The sequence below is a fragment of the Rhipicephalus microplus genome, unplaced genomic scaffold, assembly GCF_043290135.1.
Source record: "Rhipicephalus microplus isolate Deutch F79 unplaced genomic scaffold, USDA_Rmic scaffold_12, whole genome shotgun sequence".
NCBI lineage: Eukaryota > Metazoa > Arthropoda > Arachnida > Ixodida > Ixodidae > Rhipicephalus > Rhipicephalus microplus.
Window position 1 is genome coordinate 50826780 of NW_027464585.1, and position 19281 is coordinate 50846060.

The following is a 19281-nucleotide window of genomic DNA, read 5'->3' on the forward strand; positions in this document are numbered from 1 at the left end:
CCGAAAGGTTGGAGGTTCGAGCCCTCCCGGGAGTGGTGTGTTGCTTTTTTTTCTTCGGGCTGATAGCTTTGAAGATATGTTCTGATGGTGGTGAGAGTAGAGCACGACTGTCTCCGTGGCGCAATTGGCCAGCGCGATCGGCTATGAACCGAAATTTTGGAGGTTCGAGCCCACCCGGTGGTGGTGCGGCGCTTTTTTATCTTTGCGCAGATAGCTTTGAAGATATGTTCGGATGGTGGTGAGAGTGAAGCACGACTGTCTCCGTGGCGCAATTGGCTAGTGCGATGGGCTGTTAACCGAAAGGTTGGAGGTTCGAGCCCACCCGGGAGTGGTGTGTTGCTTTTTTCTTTGCGCTGATAGCTTTGAAGAAATGTTCTGACGGTGGTGAGAGTGGAACACGACTGTCTCCGTGACGCCATTGGCTAACGCGATTGGCTTTTAACCGAAAGGTTGGAGGTTCGAGCCCTCCCGGGAGTGGTGTGTTGCTTTTTTTTCTTCGGGCTGATAGCTTTGAAGATATGTTCTGATGGTGGTGAGAGTAGAGCACGACTGTCTCCGTGGCGCAATTGGCCAGCGCGATCGGCAATGAACCGAAATTTTGGAGGTTCGAGCCCACCCGGTGGTGGTGCGGCGCTTTTTTATCTTTGCGCTGATAGCTTTGAAGATATGTTCTGATGGTGCTGAGAGTAGAGCACGATTGTCTACGTGGCGCAATTGGCTAGCGCGATCGCCTGTTAACCGAAAGGCTGGAGGTTCGAGCCCACCCGGTGATGGTGCGGCGCTTTCTTTTTCTTTGGGCTGATAGCTCTGAAGAAATGTTCTGACGGAGGTGGGAGCGCTGCACTACTGTCTCCGTGGCGCAATTGGCTAGCGCGATCGGCTGTTAACCGAAAGATTGGAAATTCGAGCCTTCCAGGGAGTGGTGTGTTACTTTTTTCTTTGCGCTGATGGCTTTGAAGAAATGTTTTGACGGTGGTGACAGTGGAACACGACTGCTTCCGTGACGCGATTGGCTAGCGCGATTGGCTTTTAACCGAAAGGTTGGAGGTTCGAGCCCTCCCGGGAGTGGTGTTTTGCTTTTTTTTCTTAGGGCTGATAGCTTTGCAGATATGTTCTGACGGTGGTGAGAGTGGAGCACGACTGTCTCCGTGGCACCATTGGCCAGCGCGATCGGCTATGAACCGAAATATGAGAGGTTCGAGCCCACCCGGTAGTGGTGCGGCGCTTTTTTTTCTTTGGGCTGATAGCTCTGAAGAAATGTTCTGATGGTGGTGAGAGGAGAGCACGACTGTCTCCGTGGCGCAATGGGCTAGCGCTATAGGCTGTTGACCGAAAGGTTGGAGGTTCGAGCCCTCCCGGGAGTGGTGTGTTGCTTTTTTCTTTGCGCTGATAGCTTTGAAGATATGTACTGATGGTGGTGAGAGTGAAGCACGACTGTCTCCGTGGCGCAATTGGCTAGTGCGATGGGCTGTTACCCGAAAGGTTGGAGGTTAGAGCCCACACGGTTGTGGTGCGGCGCTTTTTTTCCCTTGGGCTGATAGCTCTGAGGAAATGTTCTGACGGTGGTGAGGGTGTAGCGCGACTGTCTCCGTGGCGCAATTGGCTAGCGCGATCGGCTGTTAACAGAAAGGTTGGAGGTTCGAGCCCTCCCGAGAGTGGTGTGTTGCTTTTTTTTCTTTGGGCTGATAGCTTTGAAGATATGTTCTGATGGTGGTGAGAGTGGAGCAGGACTGTCTCCGTGGCGCAATTGGCTAGCGCGATCGGCTGTTATCCGAAAGGTTGGAGGTTCGAGCCCACTCGGTGGTGCTGCGGCGCTTTTTTTTCTTTGGGCTGATACCTTTGAAGATATGTTCTGATGGTGGTGAGAGCGGAGCAGGACTGTCTCCGTGGCGCAATTGGCTGTTAACCGAAAGGTTGGAGGTTCGAGCCCTCCCGGAAGTGGTGTGTTGCTTTTTTCTTTGCGCTGATAGCTTTGAAGATATGTTCTGATGGTGGTGAGAGTGGAGCACGACTGTCTCCGTGGCGCAATTGGCTAGCGCGAGCGGCTGTTAACCGAAAGGTTAGAGGTTCGAGCCCACCCGGTTTGGTGTGGCGCTTTATTTTCTTTGGGCTGATAGTCTGAAGAAATCTTCTGACGGTGGTGAGAGTGGAGCACGACTGTCTACGTGGCGCAATTGGCTAGCACGATCGCCTGTTAACCGAAAGGCTGGAGGTTCGAGCCCACCCGGTGGTGGTGCGGCGCTTTCTTTTTCTTTGGGCTGATAGCTCTGAAGAAATGTTCTGACGGAGGTGGGAGTGCTGCACTACTGTCTCCGTGGCGCAATTGGCTAGCGCGAACGGCTGTTACCCGAAATATTGGAAATTCGAGCCCTCCCGGGAGTGGTGTGTTGCTTTTTTCTTTGCGCTGATAGCTTTGAAGAAATGTTCCGACGGTGGTGAGAGTGGAACACGACTGTCTCCGTGACGCAATCGGCTAGCGCGATTGGCTTTTAACCGAAAGGTTGGAGGTTCGAGCCCTCCCGGCAGTGCTGTGTTGCTTTTTTTTCTTTGGGCTGATAGCTCTGAAGAAATGTTCTGATGGTGGTGAGAGGAGAGCACGACTGTCTCCGTGGCGCAATGGGCTAGCGCTATAGGCTGTTGACCGAAAGGTTGGAGGTTCAAGCCCTCCCGGGAGCGGTGTGTTGCTTTTTTCTTTGCGCTGATAGCTTTGAAGATATGTTCTGATGGTGGTGAGAGTGAAGCACGACTGTCTCCGTGGCGCAATTGGCTAGTGCGATGGGCTGTTAACCGAAAGGTTGGAGGTTCGAGCCCACACGGTGGTGGTGCGGCGCTTTTTTTCCCTTGGGCTGATAGCTCTGAGGAAATTTTCTGACGGTGGTGAGGGTGTAGCGCGACTGTCTCCGTGGCGCAATTGGCTAGCGCGATCGGCTGTTAACCAAAAGGTGGGAGTTTCGAGCGCACCCGTGGACGGTGTGTCGCTTTTTTTCTCTTTGCGCTGATGGCGTAGAAGATATGTTCTGATGGTGGTGAGAGTGGAGCACGACTGTCTCCGTGGCGTAATTGTCTAGCGCGATCGGCTGTTAACCGAAAGGTTGGGGGTTCGAGCCCACCCGCGAGTGGTGCGGCGCTTTTTGTCTTTGGGCTGATAGCTTTGAAGATTAGTTTAATGGTGGTGGGAGTTGTGCAGGACTGTCTCCGTGGCGCAACTGGCTAGCGCGATTGGCTGTTAAGCGAAAGGCTGGTGGTTCGAGCCCACCCGGTGGTGGTGCGGCGCTTTTTTTTTCTTTGGGCTGATAGCTCTGAAGAAATGTTCTGACGGAGGTGGAGTGCTGCACTACTGTCTCCGTGGCGCAATTGGCTAGCGCGATCGGCTGTTAACCGAAAGGTTTGAATTTCGAGCCCTCCCGGGAGTGGTGTGTTGCTTTTTTCTTTGTGCTGATAGCTTTGAAGATATGTTCTGATGGTGGTGAGAGTGGAGCACGACTGTGTCCGTGGCGCAATTGGCTAGCGCGTTCGGCCGTTAACTGAAAGGCTGGAGGTTCGAGCCCACCCGGTGGTGGTGCGGCACTTTTTTTTCTTTGGGCTGATAGCTGTGAAGAAATGTTCTGAAGGTGGTGAGAGTGGAACACGACTGTATCCGTGGCGCAATTGGCCAGCGCGATCGGCTATGAACCCAAATTTTGGAGGTTCGAGCCCACCCGGTGGTGGTGCGGCGCTTTTTTTTTCTTTGGGCTGATAGCTCTGAAGAAATGTTCTGACGGTGGTGAGAGGAGAGCACGACTGTCTCCGTGGCGCAATGGGCTAGCGCTATAGGCTGTTGACCGAAAGGTTGGAGGTTCGAGCCCTCCCGGGAGTGGTGTGTTGCTGTTTTCTTTGCGCTGATAGCTTTGAAGATATGTACTGATGGTGGTGAGACTTAAGCACGACTGTCTCCGTGGCGCAATTGGCTAGTGCGATGGGCTGTTAACCGAAAGGTTGGAGGTTAGAGCCCACACGGTGGTGGTGCGGCGCTTTTTTTCCCTTGGGCCGATAGCTCTGAGGAAATGTTCTGACGGTGGAGAGGGTGTAGCGCGACTGTCTCCGTGGCGCAATTGGCTAGCGCGATCGGCTGTTACAGAAAGGTTGGAGGTTCGAGCCCTCCCGAGAGTGGTGTGTTGCTTTTTTTTCTTTGGGCTGATAGCATTGAAGATATGTTGTGATGGTGGTGAGAGTTGAGCAGGACAGTTTGCGTGGCGCAATTGGCTAGCGCGATCGGCTGTTGACCGAAAGGTTGGAGGTTCGAGCCCTCCCGGGAGTGGTGTGTTGCTTTTTTCTTTGCGCTGATAGCTTTGTAGATATGTACTGATGGTGGTGAGAGTTAAGCACGACTGTCTCCGTGGCGCAATTGGCCAGCGCGATCAGCTATTAACCGAAATTTTGGAGGTTCGAGCCCACCCGGTGGTGGTGCGGCGCTTTTTTTTCTTTGGGCTGATATCTCTGAAGAAATGTTCCGATGGTGGTGAGAGGAGAGCACGACTGTCTCCGTGGCGCAATGGGCTAGCGCTATAGACTGTTGACCGAAATGTTGGAGGTTCGAGCCCTCCCAGGAGTGGTGTGTTGCTTTTTTCTTTGCGCTGATAGCTTTGAAGATATGTTCTGATGGTGGTGAGAGTGAAGCACGACTGTCTGCGTGGCGCAATTGGCTAGCGCGATGGGCTGTTAACCGAAAGGTTGGAGGTTCGATCCCACCCGAGAGTGGTGTGTTGCTTTTTTTTCTTTGATCTGATAGCTTTGAAGATATGTTCTGATGGTGGTGAGAGTGGAGCAGGACTGTCTCCGTGGCGCAATTGGCTAGCGCGATCGGCTGTTAACCAAAAGGTTGGAGGTTCGAGCCCACCCAGTGGTGCTGCGGCGCTTTTTTTTTTCTTTGCGCTGATAGCTTTGAAGATATGTTCTGATGGTGGTGAGGGTGAAGCACGACTGTCTCCGTGGCGCAATTGGCTAGTGCGATGGGCTGTTAACTGAAAGGTTGGAGGTTCGAGCCCACAGGGTAGTGGTGCGGCGCTTTTTTTCCCTTGGGCTGATTGCTCTGAGGAAATGTTCTGACGTTGGTGAGGGTGTAGCGTGACTGTCTCCATGGCGCATTTGGCTAGCGCGATCGGCTGTTAACAGAAAGGTTGAAGGTTCGCGACCTCCCGAGAGTGGTGTGTTGCTTTTTTTTCTTTGGGCTGATAGCTTTGAAGTTATGTTCTGATGGTGGTGAGAGTGGAGCAGGACTATCTCCGTGGCGCAATTGGCTAGCGCGATCGGCTGTTAACCGAAAGGTTGGAGGTTCGAGCCCACCCGGTGGTGCTGCGGCACTTTTTTTTCTTTGGGCTGATACCTTTGAAGATATGTTCTGATGGTGGTGAGAGTGGAGCAGGACTATCTCCGTGGCGCAATTGGCTAGCGCGATCGGCTGTTAACCAAAAGGTGGGAGTTTCGAGCGCACCCGTGGACGGTGTGTCGCTTTTTTTTGCGCTGATGGCGTAGAAGATATGTTCTGATGGTGGTGAGAGTAGAGCTCGACTGTCTCCGTGGCGTAATTGGCTAGCGCGATCGGCTGTTAACCGAAAGGTTGGGGTTTGAGCCCACCCGCGAGTGGTGCGGCGCTTTTTTTCTTTGGGCTGATAGTTTTGAAGATTAGTTTAATGGTGGTGGAAGTTGTGCAGGACTGTCTCCGTGGCGCAACTGGCTAGCGCGATTGGCTGTTAAGCGAAAGGCTGGAGGTTCGAGCCCACCCGGTGGTGGTGCGGCGCTTTCTTTTTCTTTGGGCTGATAGCTCTGAAGAAATGTTCTGACGGTGGTGAGAGGAGAGCACGACTGTTTCCGTGGCACAATGGGCCAGCGCTATAGGCTGTTGACCGAAAGGTTGGAGGTTCGAGCCCTCCCGGGAGTGGTGTGTTGCTGTTTTCTTTGCGCTGATAGCTTTGAAGATATGTACTGATGGTGGTGAGAGTTAAGCACGACTGTCTCCGTGGCGCAATTGGCTAGTGCGATGGGCTGTTAACCTAAAGGTTGGAGGTTACAGCCCACACGGTGGTGGTGCGGCGCTTTTTTTCCCTTGGGCCGATAGCTCTGAGGAAATGTTCTGACGGTGGTGAGGGTGTAGCGCGACTGTCTCCGTGGCGCAATTGGCTAGCGCGATCGGCTGTTAACAGAAAGGTTGGAGGTTCGAGCCCTCCCGAGAGTGGTGTGTTGCTTTTTTTTCTTTGGGCTGATAGCATTGAAGATATGTTGTGATGGTGGTGAGAGTTGATCAGGACAGTTTGCGTGGCGCAATTGGCTAGCGCGATCGGCTGTTGACCGAAAGGTTGGAGGTTCGAGCCCTCCCGGGAGTGGTGTGTTGCTTTTTTCTTTGCGCTGATAGCTTTGTAGATATGTACTGATGGTGGTGAGAGTTAAGCACGACTGTCTCCGTGGCGCAATTGGCCAGCGCGATCAGCTATTAACCGAAATTTTGGAGGTTCGAGCCCACCCGGTGGTGGTGCGGCGCTTTTTTTCTTTGCGCTGATAGCTTTGAAGATATGTTCTGATGGTGGTGAGAGTGAAGCACGACTGTCTGCGTGGCGCAATTGGCTAGCGCGATGGGCTGTTAACCGAAAGGTTGGAGGTTCGATCCCACCCGAGAGTGGTGTGTTGCTTTTTTTCTTTGATCTGATAGCTTTGAAGATATGTTCTGATGGTGGTGAGAGTGGAGCAGGACTGTCTCCGTGGCGCAATTGGCTAGCGCGATCGGCTGTTAACCAAAAGGTTGGAGGTTCGAGCCCACCCAGTGGTGCTGCGGCGCTTTTTTTCTTTGGGCTGATACCTTTGAAGATATGTTCTGATGGTGGTGAGAGTGGAGCAGGACTGTCTATGTGGCGCAATTGGCTAGCGCGATTGGCTGTCAACCGAAAGGTTGGAGGTTCGAGCCCTCCCGGAAGTGGTGTGTTGCTTTTTTCTTTTGCGCTGATAGCTTTGAAGATATGTTCTGATGGTGGTGAGAGCGGAGCACGACTGTCTCCGTGGCGCAATTGGCTAGCACGATCGGCTGTTAACCGAAAGGTTGGAGGTTCGAGCCCACCCGGTGGTGGTGCGGCGCTTTTTTTTCTTTGGGCTGATAGTCTGAAGAAATCTTCTGACGGTGGTGAGAGTGGAGCACGACTATCTTCGTGGCGCAATTGGCTAGCGCGATCGGATGTTAACCGAAAGGTTGGAGGTTCGAGCCCACCCGGGGTGGTGCGGCGCTTTTTTTCTTTGGGCCGATAGCTTTGAAGATATGTTATGCTTGTTGTGAAAGTATTGCAGGACTGTCTCCGGGGCGCAATTGGCCAGCGCGATCGGCTATGAACCGAAATTTTGGAGGTTCGAGCCCACCTGGTGGTGGTGCAGCGCTTTTTTTTCTTTGGGCTGATAGCTCTGAAGAAATGCTCTGATGGTGGTGAGAGGAGAGCACGACTGTCTCCGCGGTGCAATTGGCTAGCGCGATCAGCTGTTAACCGAAATATTGGAAATTCGAGCCCACCCGGGAGTGGTGTGTTGCTTTTTTCTTTGCGCTGATAGCTTTGAAGAAATTTTCTGACGGTGGTGAGAGTGGAACACGACTGTCTCCGTGACGCAATTGGCTAGCGCGATTGGCTTTTAACCGAAAGGTTGGAGGTTCGAGCCCTCCCGGGAGGGGTGTGTTGCTTTTTTTTCTTCGGGCTGATATCTTTGAAGATATGTTCTGATGGTGGTGAGAGTGGAGCTCGACTGTCTCCGTGGCGCAATTGGCCAGCGCGATCGGCTATGAACCGAAATTTTGGAGGTTCGAGCCCACTCGGTGGTGGTGCGGCGCTTTTTTTTCTTTGCGCTGATAGCTTTGAAGATATGTTCTGATGGTGGTGAGGGTGAAGCACGACTGTCTCCGTGGCGCAATTGGCTAGTGCGATGGGCTGTTAACTGAAAGGTTGGAGGTTCGAACCCACAGGGTAGTGGTGCGGCGCTTTTTTTCCCTTGGGCTGATTGCTCTGAGGAAATGTTCTGACGTTGGTGAGGGTGTAGCGTGACTGTCTCCATGGCGCATTTGGCTAGCGCGATCGGCTGTTAACAGAAAGGTTGAAGGTTCGCGACCTCCCGAGAGTGGTGTGTTGCTTTTTTTTCTTTGGGCTGATAGCTTTGAAGTTATGTTCTGATGGTGGTGAGAGTGGAGCAGGACTATCTCCGTGGCGCAATTGGCTAGCGCGATCGGCTGTTAACCGAAAGGTTGGAGGTTCGAGCCCACCCGGTGGTGCTGCGGCACTTTTTTTTCTTTGGGCTGACACCTTTGAAGATATGTTCTGATGGTGGTGAGAGTGGAGCAGGACTGTCTCCGTGGCGCAATTGGCTAGCGCGATCGGCTGTTAACCAAAAGGTGGGAGTTTCGAGCGCACCCGTGGACGGTGTGTCGCTTTTTTTGCGCTGATGGCGTAGAAGATATGTTCTGATGGTGGTGAGAGTGGAGCTCGACTGTCTCCGTGGCGTAATTGGCTAGCGCGATCGGCTGTTAACCGAAAGGTTGGGGTTTGAGCCCACCCGCGAGTGGTGCGGCGCTTTTTTTCTTTGGGCTGATAGTTTTGAAGATTAGTTTAATGGTGGTGGAAGTTGTGCAGGACTGTCTCCGTGGCGCAACTGGCTAGCGCGATTGGCTGTTAAGCGAAAGGCTGGAGTTTCGAGCCCACCCGGTGGTGGTGCGGCGCTTTCTTTTTCTTTGGGCTGATAGCTCTGAAGAAATGTTCTGACGGAGGTGGAGTGCTGCACTACTGTCTCCGTGGCGCAATTGGCTAGCGCGATCGGCTGTTAACCGAAAGGTTGGAATTTCGAGCCCTCCCGGGAGTGGTGTGTTGCTTTTTTCTTTGTGCTGATAGCTTTGAAGATATGTTCTGATGGTGGTGAGAGTGGAGCACGACTGTATCCCTGGCGCGATTGGCTAGCGCGTTCGGCCGTTAGCTGAAAGGCTGGAGGTTCGAGCCCACCCGGTGGTGGTGCGGCGCTTTTTTTTCTTTGGGCTGATAGCTGTGAAGAAATGTTCTGACGGTGGTGAGAGTGGAACACGACTGTCTCCGTGGCGCAATTGGCTAGCGCGATTGGCTTTTAACCGAAAAGTTGGAGGTTCGAGCCCTCCCGGGAGTGGTGTGTTGCTTTTTTTTCTTCGGGCTGATAGCTTTGAAAATATGTTCTGATGGTGGTGAGAGTGAAGCACGACTGTCTCCGTGGTGCAATTGGCCAGCGCGATCAGCTATTACCCAAAATTTTGGAGTTTCGAGCCCACCCGGTGGTGGTGCGGCGCTTTTTTTTTCTCTGGGCTGATAGCTCTGAAGAACTGTTCTGATGGAGGTGGGAGTGCTGCACTACTGTCTCCGTGGCGCAATTGGCCAGCGCGATCGGCTGTTAACCGAAAGATTGGAAATTCGAGCCCTCCAGGGAGTGGTGTGTTACTTTTTTCTTTGCGCTGCTGAATTTGAAAAATGTTCTGACGGTGGTGACAGTGGAACACGACTGCCTCCGTGACGCAATTGGCTAGCGCGATTGGCTTTTAACCGAAAGGTTGGAGGTTCGAGCCCTCCCGGGAGTGGTGTTTTGCTTTTTTTTCTTAGGGCTGATAGCTTTGAAGATATGTTCTGACGGTGGTGAGAGTGGAGCACGACTGTCTCCGTGGCACCATTGGCCAGCGCGATCGGCTATGAACCGAAATTTGGGAGGTTCGAGCCCACCCGGTGGTGGTGCGGTGCTTTTTTTTCTTTGGGCTGATAGCTCTGAAGAAATGTTGTGATGGTGGTGAGAGGAGAGCACGACTGTCTCCGTGGCGCAATGGGCTAGCGCTATAGGCTGTTGACCGAAAGGTTGGAGGTTCGAGCCCTCCCGGGAGTGGTGTGTTGCTTTTTTCTTTGCGCTGATAGCTTTGAAGATATGTACTAATGGTGGTGAGAGTGAAGCACGACTGTCTCCGTGGCGCAATTGGCTAGTGCGATGGGCTGTTACCCGAAAGGTTGGAGGTTCGAGCCCACACGGTTGTGGTGCGGCGCGTTTTTTCCCTTTAGCTGATAGCTCTGAGGAAATGTTCTGACGGTGGTGAGGGTGTAGCGCGACTGTCTCCATGGCGCAATTGGCTAGCGCGATCGGCTGTTAACAGAAAGGTTGGAGGTTCTAGCCCTCCCGAGAGTGGTGTGTTGCTTTTTTTTCTTTGGGCTGATAGCTTTGAAGATATGTTCTGATGGTGGTGAGAGTGGAGCAGGACTGTCTCCGTGGCGCAATTGGCTAGCGCGATCGCCTGTTAACCGAAAGGTTGGAGGTTCGAGCGCACCCGGTGGTGCTGCGGCGCTTTTTTTTCTTTGGGCTGATACCTTTGAAGATATGTTCTGATGGTGTTGAGAGTGGAGCAGGACTGTCTCCGTGGCGCAATTGGCTGTTAACCGAAAGGTTGGAATTTCGAGCCCTCCCGGGAGTGGTGTGTTGCTTTTTTCTTTGTGCTGATAGCTTTGAAGATTTGTTCTGATGGTGGTGAGAGTGGAGCACGACTGTATCCGTGGCGCAATTAGCTAGCGCGTTCGGCCGTTAACTGAAAGGCTGGAGGTTCGAGCCCACCCGGTGGTGGTGCGGCGCTTTTTTTTTCTTTGGGCTGATAGCTGTGAAGAAATGTTCTGACGGTGGTGAGAGTGGAACACGACTGTCTCCGTGGCGCAATTGGCTAGCGCGATTGGCTTTAACCGAAAGGTTGGAGGTTCGAGCCCTCCCGGGAGTGGAGTGTTGCTTTTCTTTCTTCGGGCTGATAGCTTTGAAGATATGTTCTGATGGTGGTGAGAGTGAAGCAAGACTGTCTCCGTGGCGCAATTGGCCAGCGCGATCGGCTATTACCCAAAATTTCGGAGTTTCGAGCCCACCCGGTGGTGGTGCGGCGCTTTTTTTTTCTTTGGGCTGATAGCTCTGAAGAAATGTTCTGATGGAGGTGGGAGTGCTGCACTACTGTCTCCGTGGCGCAATTGGCTAGCGCGATTGGCTGTTAACCGAAAGGTTGGAATTTTGAGCCCTCCCAGGAGTGGTGTGTTGCTTTTTTCTTTGCGCTGATAGCTTTGAAGATATGTTCTGATTGTGGTGAGAGTGGAGCAGGACTGTCTCCGTGGCGCAATTGGCTAGCGCGATCGGCTGTTAACCGAAAGGTTGGAGGTTCGAGCCCACCCGGTGGTGCTGCGGCGCTTTTTTTTCTTTGGGCTGATACCTTTTGATGTATCCGTGACGTCACGCCAGCCGAAGCCGCCGTTATCACCACTGCTTCTTCTCCTTCCCTTCCCCTTAACTCCTCTCGCACAACGCTACATTAACCCGCGCTATCGCAATAATGTTTTTTTCTTGGCCAAGCCACGGCCCTGGCGTGTTCGTTTCAGTGGCGACAAGGATGGGATAAAAGCGGTGCGGCAACTCCGTCCGTCATGACCGCCGCACCCACGGGAGGATACGCCAGCCCGCCGCAGTTCGACGAGGCGAGCGACAAGTGGCCCGCGTACCAGGTTCGGCTGGAAGCCTTCTTTGAGGGAAATGGCATCACGGAAGACAACAAGAAGCGGGCCCTGCTGGTGACTGCACTGTCCACCCACACCGTCGACGTACTGAGCGGACGTTGTGCTCCGGATAAGGTGAATGAACTTTCGTACCCACAAGTGATAGCCTTGCTTAAGCAGCACTTCTCGCCGCAACCGAACGAGATAGCACAGTCTTATAAGTTCTTCACCCGCAAGCAGCTGCCCGGCGAACCGGTCAAGGATTTTGTCGTGGCGATTCGACAGATAGCGGACACCTGCAATTTTGGTGCTTCGTTGGACAGAATGCTACGAGATCGCATCGTGTGTGGTCTGCACAACGTCGGAGTGCGTCGGCAGCTACTCGCGAAACCACAGCTGACGAGGAGCGAAGCGGAAGAAATGGCGATATCTACCGAAATGGCCGAGGCCAACGCGCAAGAGATAGTAAGCCCCACCGCTGAGGCAAGTGTGCATGCGCTGGGAGGCCAGTCCTATCGCCCACGAAGCCGGCCACAGATTGTTGGGTGCTACCGCTGCGGAGCAAAAGGGCACGGACCCGAGGATTGCCGCTTCCGCTCGGCGTCATGCTTCAAGTGTAAACAACGAGGTCATATCGCTCGAGCCTGTTGCCGCCGTGAGAGTGGGTTCGGGGTGGTACCACCAGAACGCCAAGTACACGCCTTGTCGCGGGAGGAAGACACTGGCACGGACGGTATGTTCGCGCTGGAGGCAGCGGACAGTCACATCGGCCACGTCGGCATTACGCAACCCATCGTGCACACCTTGGATTGTGGTGGGGTTCCAGTGAACATGCAGGTCGACACAGGCTCGCCGGTTTAGGTCATCACGTGGCCCACATATGAGCGGAACAAAACAGTGTGGCCGAAGCTGCGTGGTTCGCCATTGAAACTCACCTGCTTCCTGGGACGGCTTCCAGTGCGGGGACAACTTCAGCTCAAGGTTTCGTGCGGAAACAAGTCGATGGCTGGATCTTTGCAAGTCCTTGGTTGCTCCGGCCCAAACCTCTGCGGAAGCGACCTGATTCAAGCGTTCCACATGCTCGAGGCACCGGTAATGAACCTGAACACGTCAGGTGAGCAACTGCCGTTACTCGGTGCTGACGACGTTAACGTGGACCGGTTGCTAGCAGAATTCGCTGATGTGTTCGCGCCAGGTTTAGGGCTCATAAAAGGGCCACCGGTACACTTCGAGACGCGAGAAAACGTGGTGCCGAAGTTTTGGAAAGCACGCGAAGTTCCGTATGCTTTTCGGCCAAAGGTCGACGCGGAACTGGACCGCCTTTCGGGCGCGGGTATTATTGTACCGGTGCCTCATGCGGAGTGGGCGGCGCCAGTGGTACCGGTAGTGAAACGGAATGGCTGCATCCGCCTTTGCGGCGATTTTAAGCTAACGGTCAACAAAGCCTGTCGCACTGAGCAATATCCGTTGCCACGGGTGGAGGATATCCTGGCTACATTAAATGGCGGTGAAGTTTTTACCACGATAGACTTGCGGGAGGCATACAACCAGCTTCCGTTGGATGAGGAAGCCATGCACCTCACGACCATAAACACGCATAAGGGACTGTTCAGCTTTACTCGCCTGCCTTTTGGAGTGGCGTCCGCGCCGGCCGTGTTCCAACGGCGTATGGAGACCATTTTGCAGATCTTCCGGGTGTTCAGGTCTACCTAGACGACGTCATCGTGGCAGAGAAACGCAATGACTGCACCACCCTGCACGATGTATTCAAGCGTTTCCCGGAATACGGCGTGCGCCTGAACGCAGACAAGTGCAAGTTCCGCCAACTAGAGGTGGATTTTTTGGGGCATCGAATCAGCGCTCGAGGTCTTCAACCAAAGACGGAAAACATAGACGCCATCCTTAAGGCTCAGGCACCACGGAATTCCGCAGAATTAAGGTCCTACCTCGGCATGGTAACGTACTACCACAAGTTTCTTCCCAATGCATCGACCGCCATGGCACCCCTATATCAACTACTCCGGAAGAAAGCTAAGTGGAAGTGGGATACCGCTCAACAGCAGTCATTCAGCAGTGTGAAAGACCTTCTGAAATCCGCAGACTTTCTGGCGCATTTTGACCCACACAAGCCGCTAGTCCTGGAATGCGATGCCTCCCCGGACGGAATAGGCGCAGTGCTTTCACACGATGTCGGGGGCGGAGTACTTCGGCCCATAGGGTTCCGCTCTCGGTTATTGACTGGAGCTGAGAAAAATTACTCGCAGCTGGAGCGTGAAGCCTTGGCACTTGTGTTTGGTGCGTCGAAATTCCGACAATACTTGCTCGGCAATACTTTCACATTGATGACGGACCATAAGCCGCTTGTTGCACTTTTTCACCCAGACAGGCCAGTGCCCGTGATGGCCGCTGCGCGAATCCAGCGGTGGGCCCTGCTGCTGAGCGCCTACGATTACGTCATCAAACACCAGCCCGGGAAAGACAACATTCCAGCCGATGCCCTCAGCCAACTCCCCACGTCAGCAACTTCCCAGCCAGAGACGCAGGAAGAAACTGTGGACGGTGAGTATGTCCTGCTCACGGAGACCCTCAATGATGGTGTCATGTCTGCGAAGCAACTGGGCACTCTCACGGAGCTTGATGACGATTTAGCAAAGGTGCAAAAATGGGTGCAGGAGGGATGGCCAAGAAATTTGGGGCCTAAGGACCAGCACTTGATGCCATACTTCAACCGGAAAGCTGAGATAACGGGGAGTTATGGGCTTCTATACTGGGGCCATCGAGTGATCGTCCCTAAGAGTGCCCGAGCAGTGATGTTACGTCTGCTGCATGATACTCATCAAGGGATTTGCTCAATGAAGCGGCTAGGGCGCTCCTTGATGTGGTACCCCCGGATCGATAATGACATTGAGCACATGGTTAAGTCCTGCACCAGTTGCATCCAAGCTGCCCCTATGCCCCCAAAGAAACCCCCTGTTGCGTGGCCAGAAACGGATGAGCGTTGGTCGAGGCTGCATATCGATTTTGCGGGGCCGATCGATGGTCACATGGTACTGATTGTGGTGGATTCACATAGTAAGTGGATAGAAGCGATACCCATGAAGAGTTCCACCACACACGCCACCATAGAGGCTCTGCGCACCTTGTTCAGTACATTCGGGTTGCCCCGGACGCTGGTATCCGATAATGGCCCACAGTTTACGAGTTGGGAATTTAACACCTTCACGAAGCTGAATAACATAGTACACCTCCGAACAGCACCGTATCACCCCCAGTCCAATGGGCTCGCGGAGCGGGCGGTTCGTACGGTGAAGTATTCATTGAAGAAGAACGTACAAGGGTCACTGAAAACCCGCCTGGCTAGGATTTTGCACAGGCACCGCAGGACGCCGCAGGCCGGGGGCCGGACACCAGCGCAACTCCTAATGGGCTACGATCTTCGCTCCAGGCTGGACAACGCAGTGTCCATTCCGCCCTCACCAGTTGACCGTCCCCCCCTCGATGGGTGGCAGCCCGGGGAGCCAGTCTGGGTGAGGAACTTCGGGCGAGGCGAGCCGTGGACTCCAGCCAGCATTACATCGACAGACGGAGCCCGCCTGGTGAATGCCGATGGTCCGGAGGGGGAAACCATTAGGCGCCACAGCGACCAGGTGAAGCCACGGGAGTTGGAGCATGACCAGGGAGAAGTCGGTGACTCTCGGTGCCTCGAAACTGCCGGCGGGGCCCTAGCAGGAGGAACACCGAGGCGAGCACCAACAAGGAGCGAGATCGCCGGGAGCCCCTCAACTCCGGTGTTGCGTCGCTCGGGCCGGCAACGCAAACCCCCAGACCGTTACTCACCGTAGGGGGAGCGGAATGATGTATCCGTGACGTCACGCCAGCCGAAGCCGCCGTTATCACCACTGCTTCTTCTTCTTCCCTTCCCCTTAACCCCTCTCGCACAACGCTACATTAACCCGCGCTATCGCAATAATGTTTTTGTCTTGGCCCAGCCACGGCCCTGGCGTGTTCGTTTCACCTTTGAAGATATGTTCTGATGGTGGTGAGAGTGGAGCAGGACTGTCTCCGTGGCGCAATTGGCTGTTAACCGAAAGGTTGGAGGTTCGAGCCCTCCCGGAAGTGGTGTGTTGCTTTTTTCTTTGCGCTGATAGCTTTGAAGATATGTTCTGATGGTGGTGAGAGTGGAGCACGACTGTCTCCGTGGCGCTATTGGCTAGCGCGATCAGCTGTTAACCGAAAGGTTAGAGGTTCGAGCCCACCCGGTTTGGTGCGGCGCTTTTTTTTCTTTGGGCTGATAGTCTGAAGAAATCTTCTGACGGTGGTGAGACTGGAGCACGACTGTCTACGTGGCGCAATTGGCTAGCGCGATCGCCTGTTAACCGAAAGGCTGGAGGTTCGAGCCCACCCGGTGGTGGTGCGGCGCTTTCTTTTTCTTTGGGCTGATAGCTCTGAAGAAATGTTTTGACGGAGGTGGGAGCGCTGCACTACTGTCTCCGTGGCGCAATTGGCTAGCCCGAACGGCTGTTACCCGAAATATTGGAAATTCGAGCCCTCCCGGGAGTGGTGTGTTGCTTTTTTCTTTGCGCTGATAGCTTTGAAGAAATGTTCTGACGGTGGTGAGAGTGGAACACGACTGTCTCCGTGACGCAATCGGCTAGCGCGATTGGCTTTTAACCGAAAGGTTGGAGGTTCGAGCCCTCCCGGGAGTGCTGTGTTGCTTTTTTTTCTTCGGGCTGATAGCTTTGAAGATATGTTCTGATGGTGGTGAGAGTGGAGCACGACTGTCTCCGTGGCGCAATTGGCAAGCGCGATCGGCTATGAACCGAAATTTTGGAGGTTCGAGCCCACTCGGTGGTGGTGCGGCACTTTTTTTTCTTTGGGCTGATAGCTCTGAAGAAATGTTCTGATGGTGGTGAGAGGAGAGCACGACTGTCTCCGTGGCGCAATGGGCTAGCGCTATAGGCTGTTGACCGAAAGGTTGGAGGTTCAAGCCCTCCCGGGAGTGGTGTGTTGCTTTTTTCTTTGCGCTGATAGCTTTGAAGATATGTTCTGATGGTGGTGAGAGTGAAGCACGACTGTCTCCGTGGCGCAATTGGCTAGTGCGATGGGCTGTTAACCGAAAGGTTAGAGGTTCGAGCCCACACGGTGGTGGTGCGGCGCTTTTTTTCTTTGGGCTGATAGCTTTGAAGATTAGTTTAATGGTGGTGGGAGTTGTGCAGGACTGTCTCCGTGGCGCAACTGGCTAGCGCGATTGGCTGTTAAGCGAAAGGCTGGAGGTTCGAGCCCACCCGGTGGTGGTGCGGCGCTTTCTTTTTCTTTGGGCTGATAGCTCTGAAGAAATGTTCTGACGGTGGTGAGGGTGGAGCAGGACTGTCTCCGTGGCGCGATTGGCTAGCGCGATCAGCTGTTAACCGAAAGGTCGGAGGTTCGAGCCCACCCGGTGGTGCTGTGGCGCTTTTTTTTCTTTGGGCTGATACCTTTGAAGATATGTTCTGATGGTGGTGAGAGTGGAGCAGGACTGTCTCCGTGGCGCAATTGGCTAGCGCGATCGGCTGTTAACCAAAAGGTGGGAGTTTCGAGCGCACCCGTGGACGGTGTGTCGCTTTTTTTCTCTTTGCGCTGATGGCGTAGAAGATATGTTCTGATGGTGGTGAGAGTGGAGCACGACTGTCTCCGTGGCGTAATTGTCTAGCGCGATCGGCTGTTAACCGAAAAGTTGGGGGTTCGAGCCCACCCGCGAGTGGTGCGGCGCTTTTTTTCTTTGGGCTGATAGCTTTGAAGATTAGTTTAATGGTGGTGGGAGTTGTGCAGGACTGTCTCCGTGGCGCAACTGGCTAGCGCGATTGGCTGTTAAGCGAAAGGCTGGAGGTTCGAGCCCACCCGGTGGTGGTGCGGCGCTTTCTTTTTCTTTTGGCTGATAGCTCTGAAGAAATGTTCTGACGGAGGTGGAGTGCTGCACTACTGTCTCCGTGGCGCAATTGGCTAGCGCGATCGGCTGTTAACCGAAAGGTTGGAATTTCGAGCCCTCCCGGGAGTGGTGTGTTGCTTTTTTCTTTGCGCTGATAGCTTTGAAGGTATGTTCTGATGGTGGTGAGAGTGGAGCACGACTGTGTCCGTGGCGCAATTAGCTAGCGCGTTCGGCCGTTAACTGAAAGGCTGGAGGTTTGAGCCCACCCGGTGGTGGTGCGGCACTTTTTTTTTCTTTGGGCTGATAGCTGTGAAGAAATGTTCTGACGGTGGTGAGAGTGGAACACGACTGTATCCGTGGCGCAATTGGCCAGCGCGATCGGCTATGAACCGAAAATTTGGAGGTTCGAGCCCACCCGGTGGTGGTGCGGCGCTTTTTTTTCTTTGGGCTGATAGCTCTGAAGAAATGTTCTGACGGTGGTGAGAGGAGAGCACGACTGTCTCCGTGGCGCAATGGGCTAGCGCTATAGGCTGTTGACCGAAAGGTTGGAGGTTCGAGCCCTCCCGGGAAAGGTGTGTTGCTTTTTTCTTTGCGCTGATAGCTTTGAAGATATGTACTGATGGTGGTGAGAGTTAAGCACGACTGTCTCCGTGGCGCAATTGGCTAGTGCGATGGGCTGTTAACCGAAAGGTTGGAGGTTAGAGCCCAAACGGTGGTGGTGCGGCGCTTTGCTTCCCTTGGGCCGATAGCTCTGAGGAAATGTTCTGACGGTGGTGAGGGTGTAGCGCGACTGTCTCCATGGCGCAATTGGCTAGCGCGATCGGCTGTTAACAGAAAGGTTGGAGGTTCGAGCCCTCCCGATAGTGGTGTGCTGCTTTTTTTTCTTTGGGCTGATAGCTTTGAAGATATGTTGTGATGGTGGTGAGAGTTGATCAGGACAGTTTGCGTGGCGCAATTGGCTAGCGCGATCGGCTGTTGACCGAAAGGTTGGAGGTTCGAGCCCTCCCGGGAGTGGTGTGTTGCTTTTTTCTTTGCGCTGATAGCTTTGTAGATATGTTCTGATGGTGGTGAGAGTTAAGCACGACTGTCTCCGTGGCGCGATTGGCCAGCGCGATCAGCTATTAACCGAAATTTTGGAGGTTTGAGCCCACCCGGTGGTGGTGCGGCGCTTTTTTTTTCTTTGGGCTGATATCTCTGAAGAAATGTTCCGATGGTGGTGAGAGGAGAGCACGACTGTCTCGGTGGCGCAATGGGCTAGCGCGATGGGCTGTTAACCGAAAGGTTGGAGGTTCGATCCCACCCGAGAGTGGTGTGTTGCTTTTTTTTCTTTGATCTGATAGCTTTGAAGATATGTTCTGATGGTGGTGAGAGTGGAGCAGGACTGTCTCCGTGGCGCAATTGGCTAGCGCGATCGGCTGTTAACCGAAAGGTTGGAGGTTCGAGCCCACCCGGTGGTGCTGCGGCGCTTTTTTTCTTTGGGCTGATACCTTTGAAGATATGTTCTGATGGTGGTGAGAGTAGAGCAGGACTGTCTCTGTGGCGCAATTGGCTAGCGCGATTGGCTGTCAACCGAAAGGTTGGAGGTTCGAGCCCTCCCGGAAGTGGAGTGTTGCTTTTTTCTTTGCGCTGATAGCTTTGAAGATATGTTCTGATGGTGGTGAGAGTGGAGCACGACTGAGTCCGTGGCGCAATTGGCTAGCACGATCGGCTGTTAACCGAAAGGTTGGAGGTTCGAGCCCACCCGGTGGTGGTGCGGCGCTTTTTTTTCTTTGGGCTGATAGTCTGAAGAAATCTTCTGACGATGGTGAGAGTGGAGCACGACTATCTTCGTGGCGCAATTGGCTAGCGCGATCGGATGTTAAC

General features: G+C 53.8%; 1 protein-coding gene across 1 annotated transcript; it reads left to right on the forward strand.

Moving 5' to 3' along the window:
- The first annotated feature begins 11444 nt into the window (after positions 1 to 11444).
- Positions 11445 to 12374, forward strand: LOC142783730 (uncharacterized). Its single transcript, XM_075882310.1, has one exon. It carries the CDS (start codon positions 11445 to 11447, stop codon positions 12372 to 12374), a length of 930 nt encoding a protein of 309 aa, XP_075738425.1.
- Positions 12375 to 19281: the final 6907 nt, after the last annotated feature.

What these genes read in the sequence shown, in the direction of transcription:
- LOC142783730 (XM_075882310.1), top strand. Translation starts at nt 11,445, where the DNA reads ATGACCGCCGCACCCACGGGAGGATACGCCAGCCCGCCGCAGTTCGAC.